This window comes from Pantherophis guttatus, chromosome 4 (genome assembly GCF_059756535.1).
Source record: "Pantherophis guttatus breed Tessera chromosome 4, ASM5975653v1, whole genome shotgun sequence".
NCBI classification, from domain to species: domain Eukaryota; kingdom Metazoa; phylum Chordata; class Lepidosauria; order Squamata; family Colubridae; genus Pantherophis; species Pantherophis guttatus.
The window spans coordinates 6,993,455-7,012,241 of NC_142066.1; the positions used below are offsets into that span (position 1 = coordinate 6,993,455).

Below are 18,787 nucleotides of genomic sequence, written 5' to 3' on the forward strand. Positions count from 1 at the left end.
CATAGTTAAAGTCTCTTTATAGAGCAGTATTGTCAGTGATGTTGAATAGTTTTAAATCGTCAGAGAAGAGAATGCAGTTGCTTATAATATGATCGCAAAGGTCATTTATGTAAAGTATAAAGAGTGTGGGTCATAGAACACTACCCTGGGGGACACCGCTGTTAACAGGTGCAGGGTTTAACTACTTGTTAAAGTAGTATTTTGACTACTTGTTGCTTGTTTGACAGGAACGCAGCTATCCACTTATGTAGGGATCCGGAAATGCCATAAGATTTGAGTTTTAGAAGTAGTTTGTCATGTACCTCTGAATCAAAGGCTTTGCAGAAGTCTAAGCAAATTGTGTGTGTGTGTGTGTATCACAACAAATTGTGGCAAGTTCTTAAAGAGATGGAGGTACCAGACCATCTTATTTGTCTCTTGAGAAACCTATATGCGGATCAAGAAGCAACAGTGGGAACCGATTGGTTCAAAATTGGGAAAGGAGTCCAGCAAGGCTGTATACTGTCACCCTGCCTATTTAACTTATATGCAGAGCACATCATGAGAAAGGCAGGGCTAGATGTATCAAAAGTTGGAATTAAGATTGCCGGGAGAAATATCAACAACCTCAGATATGCAGATGATACCATTCTAATGGCAGAAAGCGAAGAGGAACTAAAGAGCCTCTTGATGCTGGTGAAGAAGGAGAGTGCAAAAGTTGGCTTGAAACTCAACATTAAGAAAACTAAGATCACGGCATCTGGCCCTCTCAATTCCTGGCAAATAGATGGGGAAGAAATTGAGGTAGTGGCAGATTTTATTTTCCTGGGCTCCAAGATCATCGCAGATGGAGACTGCAGTCAAGAAATTAAAAGACGCCTATTCCTGGGGAGGAAAGCCATGGCAAATCTAGACAGCATACTAAAAAGCAGAGACATCACCCTGCCAACAAAAGTGCGTATAGTCAAGGCCATGGTTTTCCCAGTTGCAATTTATGGCTGTGAAAGTTGGACCATAAGAAAGGCTGAGCGCCACATTGCACTTCTCTTCCTAGTTCCAATTCATTTCTACTTTTTAATATTCCCCTCTTGGTTATTATGTCTCTATACCTAATTAATTTTGTCCAGTCTACTAAATTTGGATATGTTAAAGTTTCCTCTGGGGAAATCCAAGACGGGATTTGTATATAATGCTGTTTTTTAATTTTATTCCAAATTATTAGTAAAGAATTCCTAATTGTGTGCCTTCTAAAGTATCCATAAATAGTTTGTTTTCCTCCCCATAAATATGACTGCCACCCTATAGTTAGATCATGTCCTTCTAATGTTAGCAGCCTTTTATTTTCCAATTCCATCCATTCCTTTATCCAAACTAATCCTGCTGCTTGATAGTAGTTCTCCCAATCTGGGAGGGCGGCTCCTCCTCTCTCTCCGGTATCTTGTAATACTTTTAACCTAATTCTAGGCTTCTTTTCTTGCCAAATAAATTTTGTAGTTAATCTATTTAATAAGTCGAAAAAAATTTCCCCATTTTTATTGAAATAGTCTGGAAGAGGAATAAAATTTTGGGCAAGATATTCATTTTTATTACTGCCACTCTTCCCATCCATGAAATCTGCAACTTTGTCCAGTTTTCCAAATCTTTCCTAATTTAGTGGACATATCTGCAGATAAATTCAAAGTACATGGAGGATATAAAAAACGATCAAGTTCGACTAGAAGAAACAGAATTAGATAAAATCATACTAGGGAATGATAGAAAACTAATAAGTAGAATATACAAGTTTCTAATTCGGTATAAAATGGAAGAGGAAACGGTGAAAGACACGATGATCAAATGGGCACAAAACTTTAACCATGTGATAGAACTAGAGAAGAGGGAGAGGATGTGGAAAACAAACATGAAACTAACAATTGCGACAGCATACAAGGAAAACCAGATGAAAATGTTTTATAGATGGCACCTTCCACCGGCCAGAATTGCAAAAATGTTCCCTACCAACTCCCCGAAATGTTGGAAGTGCAAGACTGGCTACGGAACATACTATCCCCAATGGTGGACCTGTACGATGGCACAATAATTCTGGAAGAAAATCAAAACTTGGATAGTAGAAATAATTCAGAACCCAACAGAGGGAAAACCGGAACAATTTCTGTTAGGAATCTCAATAGAAAATTATACTAAAGAAATACAGTACCTTATATTGCATATATTGACTGCAGCACGTATTGTATACGCACAATATTGGAAGAAGGAAACACTACAAACGGAAGAGGATTTAATTAAAAAAATTCTAGAATGTGCAGAATTAGATAAATTAACTAAAGAAATTAAGGGGAAAGAAGAATCAAAGTATTATAAGGTTTGGAGTAGATGGTATGAATGGTTGAAACATAAGGAAATAAGTTAAATGAATGAAGAAAGGAGGGGGGAAATGTGTATGATCTTTTGTTAGTAAAGAAGAAATGATATAAAGTAGAAAATGAACATCAAATAAGTATATACTTAAATATTTGTAAATATTGATGTATAGAAAGAGCAGACCGCTGTGTATAGCTGAAAGAAAAGTGATATTTTTCTTTTTTGTGTTACTTTTTGTTGCATGTATATGTTTGATTTTTAATGTGTTTTTAATGTGTTTAAAATAAAAAACTTTTTTTAAGAAAAGTAAAAAAAGAAGAAAAAAAGAAAAAAAAGAAAGAAAGGTTGAGTACCAAAGAATTGAGGCCTTTGAACTCTGGTGCTAGAGAAGACTCCTGAGAGTCCCTTGGACTGCAAGGCAATCAAACGGGTCAGTCCTAGAGGAGATCAACCCTGACTGCTCTTTAGAACATTAGGCCCTGAAGATGAAACTGAAATACTTTGGCCACCTAATGAGAAGGAAGGACTCACTCGATAAGACCCTAATGCTGGGAAAAAGAAGAAAGGGACGGCAGAGAATGAAGTGGCTGGATGGAGTCACTGAAGCAGTAGGCATGAGCTTAAATGGACTCTAGAGGATGGTAGAGGACAGGAAGGCCTGGAGGAACATTGTCCATGGGGTCGCAATGGGTCGCACATGACTTCGCAACTAAGAACAACAACAATGTAAATTGCCTCTATTGCTTTACCCTGGTCGAGTTGTGTAGTCCATATGTTTTTGCAGTGTAAGAGTTGCAGATTGCAGGACAATTTTTTTTCTGAAACCAACTGCTTGTTAGAGAGTAGGTTATTTGTCTCTAAGTGGAGGGTAATGGATTAGGTTATTCCCATGAACTCTACTCTGAACTCAAAAGACGTCAAGACCAAGATGTCTTTTGATGTCTTTTGATGCCTTGCTGGCGCAGCAGACTAAAGTGCTGTTAAGTAACACCAGCTGCCTGCAATTACTGCTGAGCACATTGTAAGCCACCCTGAGTCTCCAGAGAAGGGCGGCATATAAATCAAATTTAAAAAAAAATTACTGCAAGTTCAAATCTCACCAGGCTCAAGGTTGACTCAGCCTTCCATCCTTTCAAGGTAGGTAAAATGAGGACCCGGTTTGTGGGGGCAATAAGCTGACTTTGTATAAAAAAGAACACCGCTGGGGGGGGACAAAAGCCCTACTTAGCAGGTATATACAAAAGTATGAAGGCTATTGCTTAACGCATTGTAAGCTGCCCTGAGTCTCTGGAGAAGGGCGGCATATAAATCGAACCAATAAATAAATAAGACCAAGGAGAGACTGACTTATACAATGACAACCGCGCTGACTGTATCAAAAGTAAGACCAACGGCCCATGGCCCAACAACCCCCCCCCCAACAACCAATAATAGGTATGCACACCCCTACCTTCCTCAAGATCCACCACTACAGACCTTAAATGCAAGCTACTTAATGCAAGAAATTGGTAAGATGTTTTTCAAGGCAAGAAATATTACATGATGTACTAGTTTCTTTTTATGAGTTGTTCCCTGTGATTTACGTCAGGCCTGGAAACAATGATGTAACATTTAGGCAAAAATATGCATCCCAGTAACGCAGCACTGGAGGCCAAGATGGAGAAGACCTCCACATCTACCATGGCTTTGCCTTTTGTGCTCAGATAGGCTGGAAAGAAGGAGACCCAAACACTGCAAACGGCCAACATGCTGAAAGTGATGAACTTGGGTTCATTAAAGCTGTCAGGTAATTTATGGACAAGAAAAGCCACAATTAAGCTGGCGATGGCCATGCAGCCCAAGACACAGTAGAAAAAGAAATCTGACCCCTCATTGCATTGCAAAATAATTACTTGGAGCTCTGAGTCCATGTCCAACTCAGGGAATGGGGAAAATGTTGAAACCCCCCCCTCCCATGCGCTCCTCTTTCCCACCCTGTCTATGATCCTGGCATTTGCCCCAAATCCATCAGGCGCTTTCCCATTGCTCCACTGGATGGCGAACATCACAGTTGCCTTTCCAGAAGCTGCAAAGGAATTGACATCACAAACAATTGCCGCTCTCGGATGCCGCTCTCACTCTCCTTAACGGCCCAGGCATTTCACAGTTATGCTGCAACACACACACACACACACACACACACACACACACACCAGGGTGTTTTAACACACACAGTATTTGTTTCCATATAGTAAGTCATTTGTGTACCAAGTCTGGTTGAAATTGCTCAAGGCGTCCCAGAGTTATGACGGAGCATACATACATACATACATACATACAGCCTTTTTTATATAGATAGATCAGTTTAGCTTAGCATAAAACAGAATATGAATAGATGTAGCAAATATCACTCATTTACTGTATGCATGTTTTATGAGGAGAGATAAAGCAGTCTTTTTCTGACAGTCAGAATGGAAGAAGCTCCTTGGATGAGAAGTGAATGTTTCTATTCATGATTAATGTCAGTATTATTTTTAATTCATTGTATGTCTATTGCTGGTTGAGAACCGTAATAAAATTTTATTCATTCAACTGCTTAAAGAGCAATTTAGTTTTCAACCTTGAGCCCTTGATGCTCTCTGAAATAGGTTATTTGTTTGCAGACTTTTTGTTACCTATCTAGGTGATAACATCATTGAAAACTTTTGAAAACCATTTGTTTTCCATGGTTTCCATAGGCACAGCATATGTCATGAATGACAAGAGTTTTGCACCATCTTATCAATGGTTTCAAATTTGTTGTTATGAGTAGATGTAGAAGAGGGGGAAGGGATACGACAATCTACAACACAGTCCTTTCAACAGTTCCAAAAAGGCTCCACATCCATTTGCATCACTCAGGTGACCCTGATGACACAGATAAACCTCCAGGTGACTTTAACGACCCACTAAAAGAATGCAAATGACCAGTTTTCTGCAAGGAGTATAACTCCTTCCATTCCCCACCATCCAGTCAGAGCTGAAGAAGTTTCTTGGAGGAGAAGCAAAACGTTTTCAAAGAAAACCAGAAAGTCCAGTTGCCTCTTGAAAAAAGCACCTTTGGGATGTCCATTATCTGCTGTGTACAATGTCTCAAGTTTCTTTTTCTTCCTTTCTATTTCCTTTACTAAAGGAAAATATAGGTAGTCCTTGACTTGCAACCATTTCTTTAGTGACCATTCAAAATTACAACAACACTGAAAAAAAATGACCTACAACAACGGATCTCTGCATTTACAACCATGGTGGCATTCCCACAGTCATGTGATCGAACTTTAGTTGCTTGGCAACTGACATGTACTTGTAACAGTTGCAGCATCCCAGAGCATTCCATTTCACCAGTTGTGACTGTAGAAAGAATCACAAGACACCCCCTTCTCTTTGTTTCCATGCCCCTAGAGAAGGCAAAGAAAAACCAACCATAGAAGGTAAAGCAATCCCTGCCTTCCAGCCAGAGTGGCCTCAAGTAATCCCAATTATAAGACTGAGACAGACGGAATTGACAGGATTAAGGATTATGTCAGACAACACAAAGCCACCAAGAATTTATATTCCCCACCTTTCCCCAAGGCTAGCCTTGACCAGTGGTGAAATCCAATTTTTTTTACTCCCAGTTCTAGGGGCGTGTCTTGGTGGGAGTGGTGTGGCTTGGTGGGCATGGCTTGGTGGGTGTGGCAAGGGAAGGATACAGCAAAATCTCCATTCCCACCCCACTCTGGGTCCAGCCAGAGGTGGTATTTGACAGTTCTCCAAACTACTCAAAATTTCTGCTACCGGTTCTCTGAACTGCTCAAAATTTCCGCTACCGGTTCTCCAGAACCTGCTGGTTTTCACCCCTGACCTTGACCCTGATCACCATCCAGGAAACGAGACTTGCAAGCATTGAGTACAGTTCAATGTATTTGATATCATCGCCTACGCTTCCCTCCCTCTTTTTCAATATATATTTTGATATGGTCAAAAATTGATCTAAGAACCCCCTATTGTAAAAGGAATGTATTTATTGACTTCTTTGGAAAATGGTTGTAAATGCAATAGCATGAGAACTCCTTTTGGAATGGCAAACAAAATAAATCTTAATAACAATAATAATCCTCCATAAATCTTCCTTTCACAGAAATTAAAACTATATGTTTACAGGAGATAGCAGACAGTCTTTCAATTGTCAGCAAAATTTCTTTTTTAAAAAAAAATTATAAACTTTATTAAAACACATATAAAACACATATAAAAAACATTTACAAAACATACAGCATATAAGTAAATTTTCCTCTTAAAGCAATATTGTGTAGTGGTTCTTCAATTAATACAGTTGTAATTTTCCCCTTATTTTAAGCCTAGTAGTTTTTTCTTTCCCTTTTCCTCCCCCTCCTTTTTCCCTTCCCCTTCTTCCAAATCTTTATATTTGGATTATATTTTTGTTTTGAAATTCCCCTATTCATGTTTACTTGTCCATAGGAAATTATTAGTATACCTATTTACATCTTTATTCTATTCTTCTTGCACCTATGTATCTTTATTAGTGGCGTTGTACCATAGGTACCATTTGTCCCATATTCTGTAGTACTCTGTCTCTTCTTTTTCCTTCATCTCTTTTGTTAGTCTATCCATTTCAGCACTCTGTGCGATTTTATCTGTTAACTCTTCTTCCGTTGCGATTTTTTCTTGTTTCCAATTCCTTGCGTACATTATTCGAGCTGCCGTTAGAATATGTATTATTAGGTATTTTATATCTTTAGGATATATTTTTGTGAAGATTCCTAGAAGAAAAGTTTCTGGTTTCATCTCTATTTGTAATTTTGTTATTTGTTCCAACCATTTCTTAATGTTAGACCAAAACTTCTTTGCTGCCGGGCACGTCCACCATAGATGGTAAAAGGTACCCTGCGATTTTTTGCATTTCCAGCATAATGAACTGTTCTTTGAATGAATTTTTGCCAATCTTGTGGGTGACATATGCCACCTATAAAACATCTTCAGCTGGTTCTCCTTGTATGCCACCGCTAATGTTAATTTTGTATTCATTTGCCATAATTCCTCCCACTTCTCCAAATTTATTGTATATTTAAAATTTTGCATCCATTTAATCATTGTATCCTTTACTGTTTCCTCCTCCATCTTATACCGCAATAGAACATTATAGATTTTACTAATTAATTTCTCTTGTGAGTCTAATATAATTTTATCTAGTTCTTGTTTCTCTCTGTAGATTTCATATGTTTTTATATGTTCCTTGTATTTGGATTGGATCTGTGTAAAAGTCCACCAGTCGACTTCTCTATTTAGTTCTATTTCCAATTGTTATTTGGTTTTCAGCTTCCCTTGAAGTCAATTAAGTCTTTGTATCTAATTATATTTTTGGGTTCTGTTAAGTTTGGGTGTCTTACCGCTTCTAATGGTGATAGGCAATTCGGAATTTTTGTGTAGTGTTGTTTTTGAATTTTTAGCCAAATTAGTAGTAGTGTATTCCTAATTGTGTGTCTTTTAAAATAGGTATGTGTTTTATATCTTTCATCCCATAAAAAGGAGTGCCAGCCCATTTGCAGTTCGTGGCCTTCAATTGTTAATATCCTAATTGTCAGCAAATTTTCATAGTGAGAAAACTCACATGATGTACTAAGTCCTCTTTATTAGTTGCTCTCTCTGGTTTAGTTCAGGCTTAAAAACAATGATGTAGCATTTTGGCAAAAATATGCATCCCAGTAATGCAGCGCTGGAGGCCAAGATGGAGAAGACCTCCACAGCTACCATGGCTTTGCCTTTTGTGCTCAGATAGGCTGGAAAGAAGGAGATCCACACACTGCAAAAGGCCAACATGCTGAAGGTGATGAACTTGGCTTCATTAAAGCTGTCGGGTAATTTACGGGCAAGAAAAGCCACAATAAAGCTGCTGATGGCCAAGACACCCATGTAGCCCAAGACACAGTAGAAGAAGAAAGCTGACCCCTCGTTGCATTGTAAAATCATTTCTTGGAGCTCTGAGTACATGTCCAATTCAGGGAATGGGGGAGATATTGACAACCAAAGAATACAAATCCATCCTTGAATGATGGAGCATGAAAGGACAATAGAAAAAGCCAATCTTTTCCCCACCCATTTCCTCATCTGAGATCCTGGTTTAGTGGCCATGAAAGCCACAACCACAGTAATGGTTTTGGCCAGGACACTAGAATTGGCCACTGAGAAAGTGAGGCCAAAAGCTGATTGTCGGAGAAGGCAGGTCACTTTGCCAGGCTGGCTGAGGAAGAGCAAGGAGGAGAGAAAACAGAGCAGAAGAGAGACAAGGAGGGTGTAGGTGAGGGACCGATTGTTGGCTTTGACAATGGGAGTATCCTGGTGCTTAATGAAAGTTCCAAGTACCCAAGAGGTCAAGAAGAAGAAAGAAAGAGCAGCTGAGGCTAAACCAGTTCCTAAGGTTTCTTCAAATGATAGAAAGACCACCAGTTTCAGAATACATTCTTTCTGTTCTTTATCCGGGTAGTGGTCTTTTGAACATTCAAAACAGTCGTCCATATCTGGAACAAAAAGTCAAGGCATTTGTCATCTCTCCATTGAATATTGTTGAAAATTCTTTTCCTAGTGGATGCTCACTGCTATTGCTTATCAGTTCTTTCCACCGGTTACTAGTCTGATCGTGATTCTGTGAAAATGCAGGTTTTCCTCTTTTTAGGATTCACATGTAATAAAGTATATGTGAGGGAAAAGGCAATTATTCTTTGAAATCAATACTGAAAAAAGTATGTTGGGTCCAACAAGCAAAAATAATCTCCTATGCTTGCTTTCAAGATAATGAAGGTATATTAATCCTTTCCTTTGTTATAGAAATAGAATGACAGAGTTGGAAGGGACCTTGGAGGTCTTCTAGTCCAACCCCCTGCTTAGGCAGGAAACCCTACACCACTTCAGACTAATGGTTATCCAACATCTTCTTAAAAACCTGGGTGTGTTGCAGCATTCACAACTTCTGGAGGCAAATTGTTCCTTAGCCACAAGGTTGTTTTTTGAGTTTTACACTATCATTTTTTAAAACTGTCATGGTTTATTTGAACTTTAACTAGAAGTATAAATTTAACTTGAATCTCCTTATTAACATTCCTTTTTTAAAAAAAGAAGAGGCTGGTGGTCTTCAAATTATACTTTAATCTAGGCTAAGAAGAAAAAAAAGATAATTAAAAATTGAGTTAAATCATCGCTTAATTGACTCAAATGATATATTCATTTAGGTTTTTCTGGTAAGAAAAAAGTACTTTGTGCTTTTCTTTTCCCAGCAGACTTTTTCTTTAATTCCTAAATATTTATATATTTAATTCCTAAATATTTATTGCTTCACAGAACTTACAGTGATTAGGTTAACATCACAATTTATGAAGATGACATCTTCAAGATAGAAGACACCAAGAAGCATATAATAATAATAATAATAATAATAATAATAATAATAATAATAATAATAATAATAATAATAATAATAATTTTATTTCTATACCGCCCTTCTCCCGAAGGACTCAGGGCGGTGTACAGCCTATTTAAAAACACAAAAAACACGACAACAATTTAAAATTTAAAATCATTAAATCATTAGGCTCCAATTAAAATCCCAGAAATTTAAAATACCCCAATTTAAAACGTTATGTTAGTAACCCTGCCTGGCGGAATAAGCATAAATAAGCATAATATATCCCGAGTTTATAAAAATCATGATATATTTGAATGATCTTATGGGGGACGGGGTATCCTTGGTGCTCTCTGAGCTTGCTTTAATAAGAGACTGTAGTCTACAGTATAGAAAGAAACATTCACCCCGAAGAACTCATAAAACTACTAATTCTACATATCCTAAAGTAATTAATTACTGTACTTTTCGGAGTATAAGATGCTCCTCCCCCCAAAGTGGGTGAAAATTTGGGTGCATCTTATACACTGAATATAGCCCCCTACCCGCCAGCCCCCACCCTTTATCCATTTTCGGCCTCTGTACGGTGCATTTTTGGCCTCCGCGTGCTGTTTTAGACCTGTTCCAGGCTGCAGGGATTACTACAGCCCATCGCTGCTTCTGTGCCTCGTGTTTTTGGCCTCTGCATGTTGCATTTTTGGCCTCTGCGTGTCGCATTCTCGGCCTTCAAATGCTCCATTTTAGTCCCATTCCAGGCTGCAGAGATCACCACAGCACATTGCCACCAATCGCCGCCTCCATGCATCGCATTTTTAGCCTCCACACGTCATGTTTTAGGCCTCTGCATGCCCCATTTTTTGCCTCCGCGCATTGTGTTTTCGGGTGGTTCCAGGCGGCGGGGATCTGCAAATCATGCTGCGATAATGTGCTGAAGCTGACAAGGCTGTTTGCTATTTGCTGCAAGGATCTTAGCCAGATGAATTCTGATGGATGTTGGTAGGCAGAGGCAGAATTTTTTCCCATTGTTTTCCTCCCCAGAAACTAATGTGCATATTATGCTCTGGACCATCGTATACTCCGAAAAATACGGTACATTTTGCTTAAGTCAATCTAATGAAAACTTGATGGATTGTCTCACCTACCCTTTTGATTTGAAATCTTTCCTTCTGGGCATGAAACACAGTCATAGCAGCAGAATTGTTTTCCTTCTATCCCTTTCTTCCAGTATCCAGGGGAGCAATGGTCATTACACAGAGAAATTGGAAGTACCTGGTCATAAACATGCAAGGTTTTTCAAACAAAGATTTTTTTAAAAAAAAAAACAGATTGTAATTATTCTCTTTTATGGCGGGAAATAATTTTCATGGCCTGTTTGGAGAATGGCAGGGTGAGGAAATAAATGTGCACCATGACAATCTTATGGAAACAGCATGACTTCTGTGATTTCATGTGGAAATGGAAACCCAAATCTGAAAGCTTCCAGGTTTTCTCCACCCAACGGAAAGTTCAAGTCCCTGCCCAACACCCACAAGTCCATCACATGATCCAATCAAACCACCATCCCAACTGGAGATGCCTCCCAGTTCCATCCCTCCAGGTGCAGGACAGGTTGTCCTTGACTTCCTGAGAAAGGAATGTTATTATGATTATATATCACCCATGCTCCATACATTCCCCTCTCCCAGTTTCCCACAGCAGTAAACGTGGCAGGTCTGAAGGCCCAATACAAAAGATGGCGTCCAGGCCTGCCACTATGTTCAATACAGACGAAGAGATCTTCATGGTATCATAATGGATCACATTAAATGGCCATTAAATGTGTCCACACCTGGTTAAAAGCTGGGTGCCAGATAATCTCATCTCCACTGATAAACAATTCTTTCCCTTTTGGAGCACTGGGATCTAAGACTCCAACGGTAACTTTCTGAAAGGATCTGTTTGGAAAAGTGATCAAGTTGGTGATGTCGAATCCACCTGCTGCTTCTCTTTTCTCATTCAGGCACACTCTCTCCCCAGCTGAATTGTTAAATGAAATGCCTTGAAGAAATGGATGGAGCTACTTGAAAGAGAATAGAAGAGAGAGGGAATTGAAAGGCTAATAAATGGAGAACAAGCCATCGTATTCACATTACTTTCAGTCATCCTTTCCCTTTCTGTAATAATGCTCAAATAAGTGCATTGAGAAAATTCATAATCTGTATTGGATGCATGGAAATGTATAGGTTTACTCTATTATTAATCTGAGGAAAAATAGGAAATAGTGTCAATCAATGAAAGCAAAATGAAAACAGGCTATTTTGTATATGATTTCTCTTAATCAAACCTTCACCATACATAATCTTATCCACCACTTTTTTTTCTTCATTGGTACAGAGCTATTTGAGAGCCTGGGACCTGACAAATTTCATTAACCCAGATTTTAGAATTTGAGATTTATTCTATTCTACATATTCTATTCTATTCTATTCTATTCTATTCTATTCTATTCTATTCTATTCTATTCTATTCTATTCTATTCCATTCCACTCCACTCCACTCCACTCCACTCCACTCCACTCCACTCCACTCCACTCCATTCCACTCCATTAGTCTATTCTGTTCTGTTCTGTTCATTCTGTTCTGTTCTGTTCTGTTCTGTTCTTTTGTGTTCTATTCTATTCTATTCTATTCTATTCTATTCTATTCTATTCTATTCTATTCTATTCTATTTTTTTATTATTATTATTATTATTATTATTTTTACCATTTTATATTTTAAATTACTAACATTACAAACAACATATACAATATTTCACCCTGTGCTATACATAAGAAAGGAAGATTTGGTTCTTCGGATATATCCTCATGATCGCCAAAATCCACGTTCTCGGGGTACAGGTACCGAAGCATCCAATTTTCCCAGCGCATAGTCCACAAATGGTTTCCAAATTTTCCAGAAAATATCTTCTTTATAGTCACCATTTCTAATTTTAATATCACATGTCATTTTATCATTTAAAGCTAATTTCCACATTTCACAATACCATTCTTCTATTCTAAAAGTCACATCTAATTTCCAATATCTGGCTATTATAATTCTACCCATTATAATCATAATTCTAATCAATTCTTTCTCATATTTTGTTGGTTCTATTTCCTTAATTATCAACAGTAATATAGTTTCTGGTCTCAATATTATTGCTTTCCCCATCATTTCAAATATCATTTCCTCCAATTGTTGCCAAAACTTTTTAACTTTATCACATTTGTACCACATATGTTCATAAGTCCCTAATTCCATATTACATCTCCAACATTGTTTACTAATTTTTTTATCCATCAATGACAATTTTAATGGAGTCAAATACCATTTCCAAACAACCTTATAATTATGCTCTTTAATCCTTACAGATAAAGTCTTCATAATTCTACTCTTCCAATTCACGTTCCAATCTAAATCTGATATTTTAATATTAAGTTCTTTTTCCCAATTCATCTTCATCACCCTTTGTGGTTTTCCATCAAAATTTATAATCTTATATATTTTACTAACGAGTCCCTTTAGCCCAATTTCATCTTTCATAATTTGGAATACTAAATATTCAAATTCAGTTTTACTTCTACTTATCGAACAATTGTCCCTTACCTTCTTAGTCCATTTTTCTATCTGTATTTTTTCAAACCAGACTAAACCCAATTTTTCAATGATTTCTTTTTTCCTCCTTTCATTTTCTGAAGTTTTTAACCAATCTATTATAGTTTGTATATTTTCATCTTCCATTACCCTATCACGACTTATATTAGTTTTAATTGGCCAATTTTCAATTGTCTTCCCTAAGAAAATTATATCTGGAATTAAAATTTTAACAAATTTGTTCCAAATTTTACTCAGTCCCTTTAACCAATAGCTATTAATTACACATTTTGATTTTGCTTTATCTAAAAACCATGTTGAGCCAAATCTCTTGATGTCCTTTAATTCTAAATCTCTCCAATGACTATCTTCATCTTTAAATATTTTTACCACAGTCCGAATAGCATAAGCCCAATAATAATTGAGTAGTTTGGGGATTCCTAATCCACCTTCCTTTTGATTTTGATACCACATTTTCTTCACTAATCTAGGTCTTTTCCCACCATTACAAAATTTATCCAATTTCTTCTGATATCCTTCAATATCTTTCTCTGTCAAGTTTAACGGTAACATCTCAAATAAAAAATTAAACTTTGGCAACAACATCATCTTACACATTGCAATTCTACCAAACCAAGACAACTTTATCATTTTATATTTATCTATCTTTTTCTCAATTTCATTCATCACCACATCATAATTTAAGTGGAGCTATACATCTCCACCCCGGACCACCCCAATGATGCCCTTAAAGTGATGTCCCAGTGCCTGGAGGCTGTACGGATCTGGATGGGGAGGAACAGACTCAGGCTCAACCCATCCAAGACCGAGTGGCTGTGGTTTCCGACGTCCCGATATAGTCAATTGGTGCCATCACTGACTATTGGGGATGAGTCATTGCCCCCCACGGAGAGGGTTCGCAACTTAGGCGTCCTCTTGGACTCACGGCTGTCTTTAGAAGAACACTTGATGGCTGTGGCCGGGAGGTCTTTTTATCAGGTTCGCCTGATTCACCAGTTGCGTCCCTTTCTGGATCGGGGCTCGTTAAAAATGGTCACTCATGCCCTCGTCACTTCATGCCTGGACTACTGTAATGCTCTCTACATGGGGCTCCCCTTGAGGAGCACCCGGAGGCTCCAGCTGGTCCAGAATGCGGCTGCGCGGGTAGTTATGGGAGCAGCATGGTGCTCCCATGTGGCTCCCCTCCTGCGCGAGCTGCACTGGCTCCCTGTGGTCTTCCGGGTGCGCTTCAAGGTCTTAGTTACCACCTTTAGAGCGCTCCATGGCTTAGGACCGGGGTACTTACGAGACCGCCTTCTGCCACCAATAGCCTCTCACCGCCCAGTACGCTCCCATAGAGAGGGGCTTCTCAGGGTGCCGTCAGCCAAACAATGTCGACTGGCGGCCCCCAGGGGGAGAGCCTTTTCTGTGAGGGCACCCACCATCTGGAACGAGCTCCCCCCAGAGATACAGAAGATTCCGGATCTGCGCACTTTCCGCCGTGCCCTCAAAACATTCCTGTTTCAGCAGGCCGGCCTGGCCTAACTTTCCCTTTATATTGCTTTTTGATTTTATTTTAAACTGGGATGTCTTGAATTATCTAGGACCAGAATGTTTAGTATATTTTAATTGGTTTTTTATTATTAACGTTTGTATTACATGTATTTTTATCGTTCGCTGTTCACCGCCCTGAGTCCCTTAGGAATAGGGTGGTATATAAATTTAATAAATAAATAAATAAATAAATAAATAAATAAATAAATAAATAAATAAATAAATAATTTAATTTTTTCATTTCTTTAACTTTGAGTGAAAGTGTTATGCCCAAATATTTCAATGTTTTTTTAATCCTTATCCCAAGTTGTTCTTGCATATTCTCCCACTCCTTACCATTATTATTCATTAATAATTCAGATTTTGACCAATTTATTTTCAAACCTGTCATTTCCTCAAATTCTTCCAAATGCTTATGTATCTTTTTCAAATCTTTCTCTATATCTTTCAAAATAATCAAAGTATCATCCGCATACAGATTTATCTTATATCCCTTATACCCTTCCAATTCTTCATCTTTTTCTATCATTTTAGTCAAAATTTCCATAACTAATAAAAATAATGTTGGAGACAGGGGACATCCTTGTCTTGTACCCGCTTCCAATTTTATCTCTTCTGTCAGCCTTCCATTCACCTTCATTCTTGCACTACTTTTTTGATACAGTTTTGAAATAACATGTATAAACTTATTACCAAAACCTAGTACCTCAACAATTGTTTTAATAGTTTCCCATTGTACAGAGTCAAAAGCTTTAAAAATATCTAATGATATTATACCTATTTTATCAGCATTATATTCAGCAACATCTATAATATTTAATACTCTTCTGACAATATCACTCATGTATCTACCCTTCACAAAACCTACTTGGTTATAACTTATATATCTATCTATAAATCTACTTAATCTATTACTTATAATGGCAGTAAATATCTTTGCATCTTGATTAATTAAAGAGATGGGCCGATAGGACTCAATCCTTTCTAAATCTTTATCTGGTTTAGGGATTATAGATACCACCGTTCTGTTCCATGACAACAGAACTTCTCCACCATGTAAAATTCCGATAAATAGTTTTTGCAATTTTGGTATTATTATTTCCTTAAATTCTTTATAAAACTCAGCAGGTAATCCATCTTCACCTGGAGCTTTCCCTAATTTTATTTTTTGTATTACTCCATTAATCTCGTCTTGTGTTATATCTTCTTCCATTAAATCTTTATATGTTTGGTCAATTTTCACAACATGTTTTTCTAAATAGCTTCTCAGTTTTCCCCGATCAATTAATTTTTTCGAATATAAATTTTGAAAAAAGTTCCTGACCACTTCACATTTTTCTAATTTTTTATAGCGTCTTATACCCTTATCATCTATCAAGGTTCCAATTTCTCTCTTCTCTCTTTTATTTTTCACCATCCTTGCCAATAACTTAGAGTTTTTATTGCTAAATTCAAAAAAATTCCTATTTAAATATCTCATATTCTTTTTTACCAATTCTATATCTTCTTCTATCAATTTATTTTTTAGCAAATTTAATTCCTCCAATTTTTTTTTTCTTTAGTAAGCAAAAATTGATTTTCCAATTCTTTAATCTGGCTTTTATCTTTTTCAATTTTATTTTTATAATTTTTATATTTTCTGCTTGATAACTTCTATTCTATTCTATTCTATTCGATTCGATTCGATTCGATTCGATTCAATTCAATTCTGTGAGGAGGGAGAGAGAGAGAGAGAACACATTCATATTCTCAACATTGAAAACATTTATGAGCCAAGTAAAAGTATCTTGGACAATTTTTTATTTATGGAAAAGAGAATGAAAAATATTGTTAAACGATTGTATGAAGCAGTGCTTCCTTTGATCATCTTTTATGATGCAAATTATGATGATTTTCTACATAAATCTCACTTATGCCTAACATCTGGCAATCTGCAGATGTGGAACATTGGGGGTTTCCTTATCGATAATTGTTTTTTTAATAATACAAAAATTCCATTGACTAGACTGAAATTTGCAAAGACCGGATTTTTTTCAATGCTTTTGTTCTATAACATATAATCAGCTGTTATGTTAATAACTTTGTTTTCTTAGTATCTGTCTTGATCTGTGGCCATGGCAAACAAACCATATTAGATTATGAGAAGAAAGGCTATTCACTGGGAAAGAAAAGATAGGTGTGGCATAGAGACATTACCTGCCATGGCTGCAGATTTGAAAATGCAAACATTTTAATTCTTCTGTGTTGGGCTCTTGATCTCACAGCCTCATGCAGAGAATGTGCCACTACATAAACAGCATTGTAGATGCTGTAGCTTTGGCCAGTCATCTGCAACTCAAACAGAGGAGAAGGCAGATTTTCCAAATTCTCTTCTCCACTACATGTTGGATTGGACATTGAGGTTGATTCTTCATCTGAAAGTGAGCAGTCAAACAATTGTTCCCAAATTTCTTGAAGAAATCCATCTTTGTGGGTTGAAGGTGTGATGTCTTGAAGAAATTCTTTGAATCCAGTAGTTTCTCGCGAATGCACTGTAAAGGAAAGAGACCCATGGAACAACTGGACATCCCAAGACCTTTGAATTCCTGTCAGTATGAAATCAATTGGGAACATCAGGATCCAAACCTTTCTAAAAGATGCACTCTCTTTTTTCTCTTGATCATAGAAAAACACAACACTTCTGAGCCACAGAATCGTGAATGATTCACCATAGACAAGAAATACATTAGCCTTCTGATTTACAAGTTTCTCAGAAATAATTGAGATGACATCAAAAAATGCTGAACTTTCTTCTAATTGGAATCGTTGTGGAAATTTTTGTGTGAAAGCTAAGCAGATCCTATTTTGAAAAAGCAATGGGTGCAGTTTCTGCAAGAAATGTTCTCCCCTATTGTTATCTAAAGTGAAGACTCCAATCCACATCCATCCAAAATGGAGAAGAAGCTGTATAGCTCCATTGTATTGATGCTCCTCTTTTGGGACCATGGAATAAAGGGAAGATAACTCAGTAGTTTTAAAATCTTCTTGGGCAAAGGAGCCGTAGGTCAACTAGACACAAAAAAGGAGAATCTCTATTCATGACAATGAAGGGAAAAATATGGAGACCGAATGAACTCTAACATTGAACTCTAATGTTGATTCCTAAAGAAAACAAGTTTCACTCTTAACGCTCCACCCAAATTACCTGTGGAATCTTGAAGACATGTATACTTTCTGCCATATAGGATGTAGTATCAGACACAAGAGCTCCAATGATGGCCATGAGATTCTTCTGGTTATCACATTTGTAGTTAGGAAAAAATCCCTGAGATTTGAAAAGCAGGTCCAGAGTGGTGCGGTAGGTCATCCTTGGGTTGTAGTAACTGTCATAGATGTGGAACCCAAGTGTGACATTAAGTAAGATCTGGGAGTCTTCATTGATCTCCTTCACAGCAAAGGCCAAAGCGAGGACGTCCTGGTAGAATTTTGTTATTATTCTGTCAATAAGTTAAATCCCCCCATGGAAGAAATCATTTTAAAATTCTTACAATGTGACATCATTTTTAAATATATAACAAAGACTTCTATCTCTGATGGAAGTAGGAAGATGATAACTACAAAAATGCTAATTTGCTGTAATAATTTCTACAGTGTTCCCAATGTATTTCCATGAGTTGCAATAAATAAACAAAGACAATAATAACTTTGATTCCAAGCTACCATATTTGTTTTCTATCATCTTAGCACAAAACAGAAAAGGAAGAGATGAAGCAAATATCAGTCATTTACTGTCTGCCCATTTTCAAAGGGATGATAATACAGTCCTTTTTTTGAAAAAAAAATTACCTTCAGCTCCTTAAATGTTCCACAAAATTTGAATATGGTTTTTT

At 37.2% G+C, this 18,787-nt stretch overlaps 1 protein-coding gene across 1 annotated transcript; it reads right to left on the reverse strand.

Moving 5' to 3' along the window:
• Positions 1–6,617: 6,617 nt before the first annotated feature.
• Positions 6,618–18,264, reverse strand: LOC117659463 (vomeronasal type-2 receptor 26-like). Its single transcript, XM_087892337.1, has 5 exons — positions 18,129–18,264; positions 17,115–17,503; positions 11,580–11,807; positions 10,894–11,020; positions 6,618–8,873 (listed from the first exon to the last, which is right to left on the reverse strand). Exons 1-5 carry the CDS (start codon positions 18,262–18,264, stop codon positions 7,975–7,977), a joined length of 1,779 nt encoding a protein of 592 aa, XP_087748463.1. The 3' UTR covers positions 6,618–7,974.
• Between the last annotated feature and the right edge of the window lie 523 nt (positions 18,265–18,787).

Excerpts from the sequence above, each read along its gene's own strand:
- LOC117659463 (XM_087892337.1), bottom strand. The coding sequence starts at position 18,264 with ATGACCTACCGCACCACTCTGGACCTGCTTTTCAAATCTCAGGGATTT. Across the intron at positions 17,504-18,128 it reads TACATCCTATATGGCAGAAA|GAATTCAAAGGTCTTGGGAT; the intron begins GTATACATGTCT and ends TCATACTGACAG. Across the intron at positions 11,808-17,114 it reads CAAATCTGCAGCCATGGCAG|CTCCATCCATTTCTTCAAGG; the intron begins GTAATGTCTCTA and ends TCTTTCAAGTAG.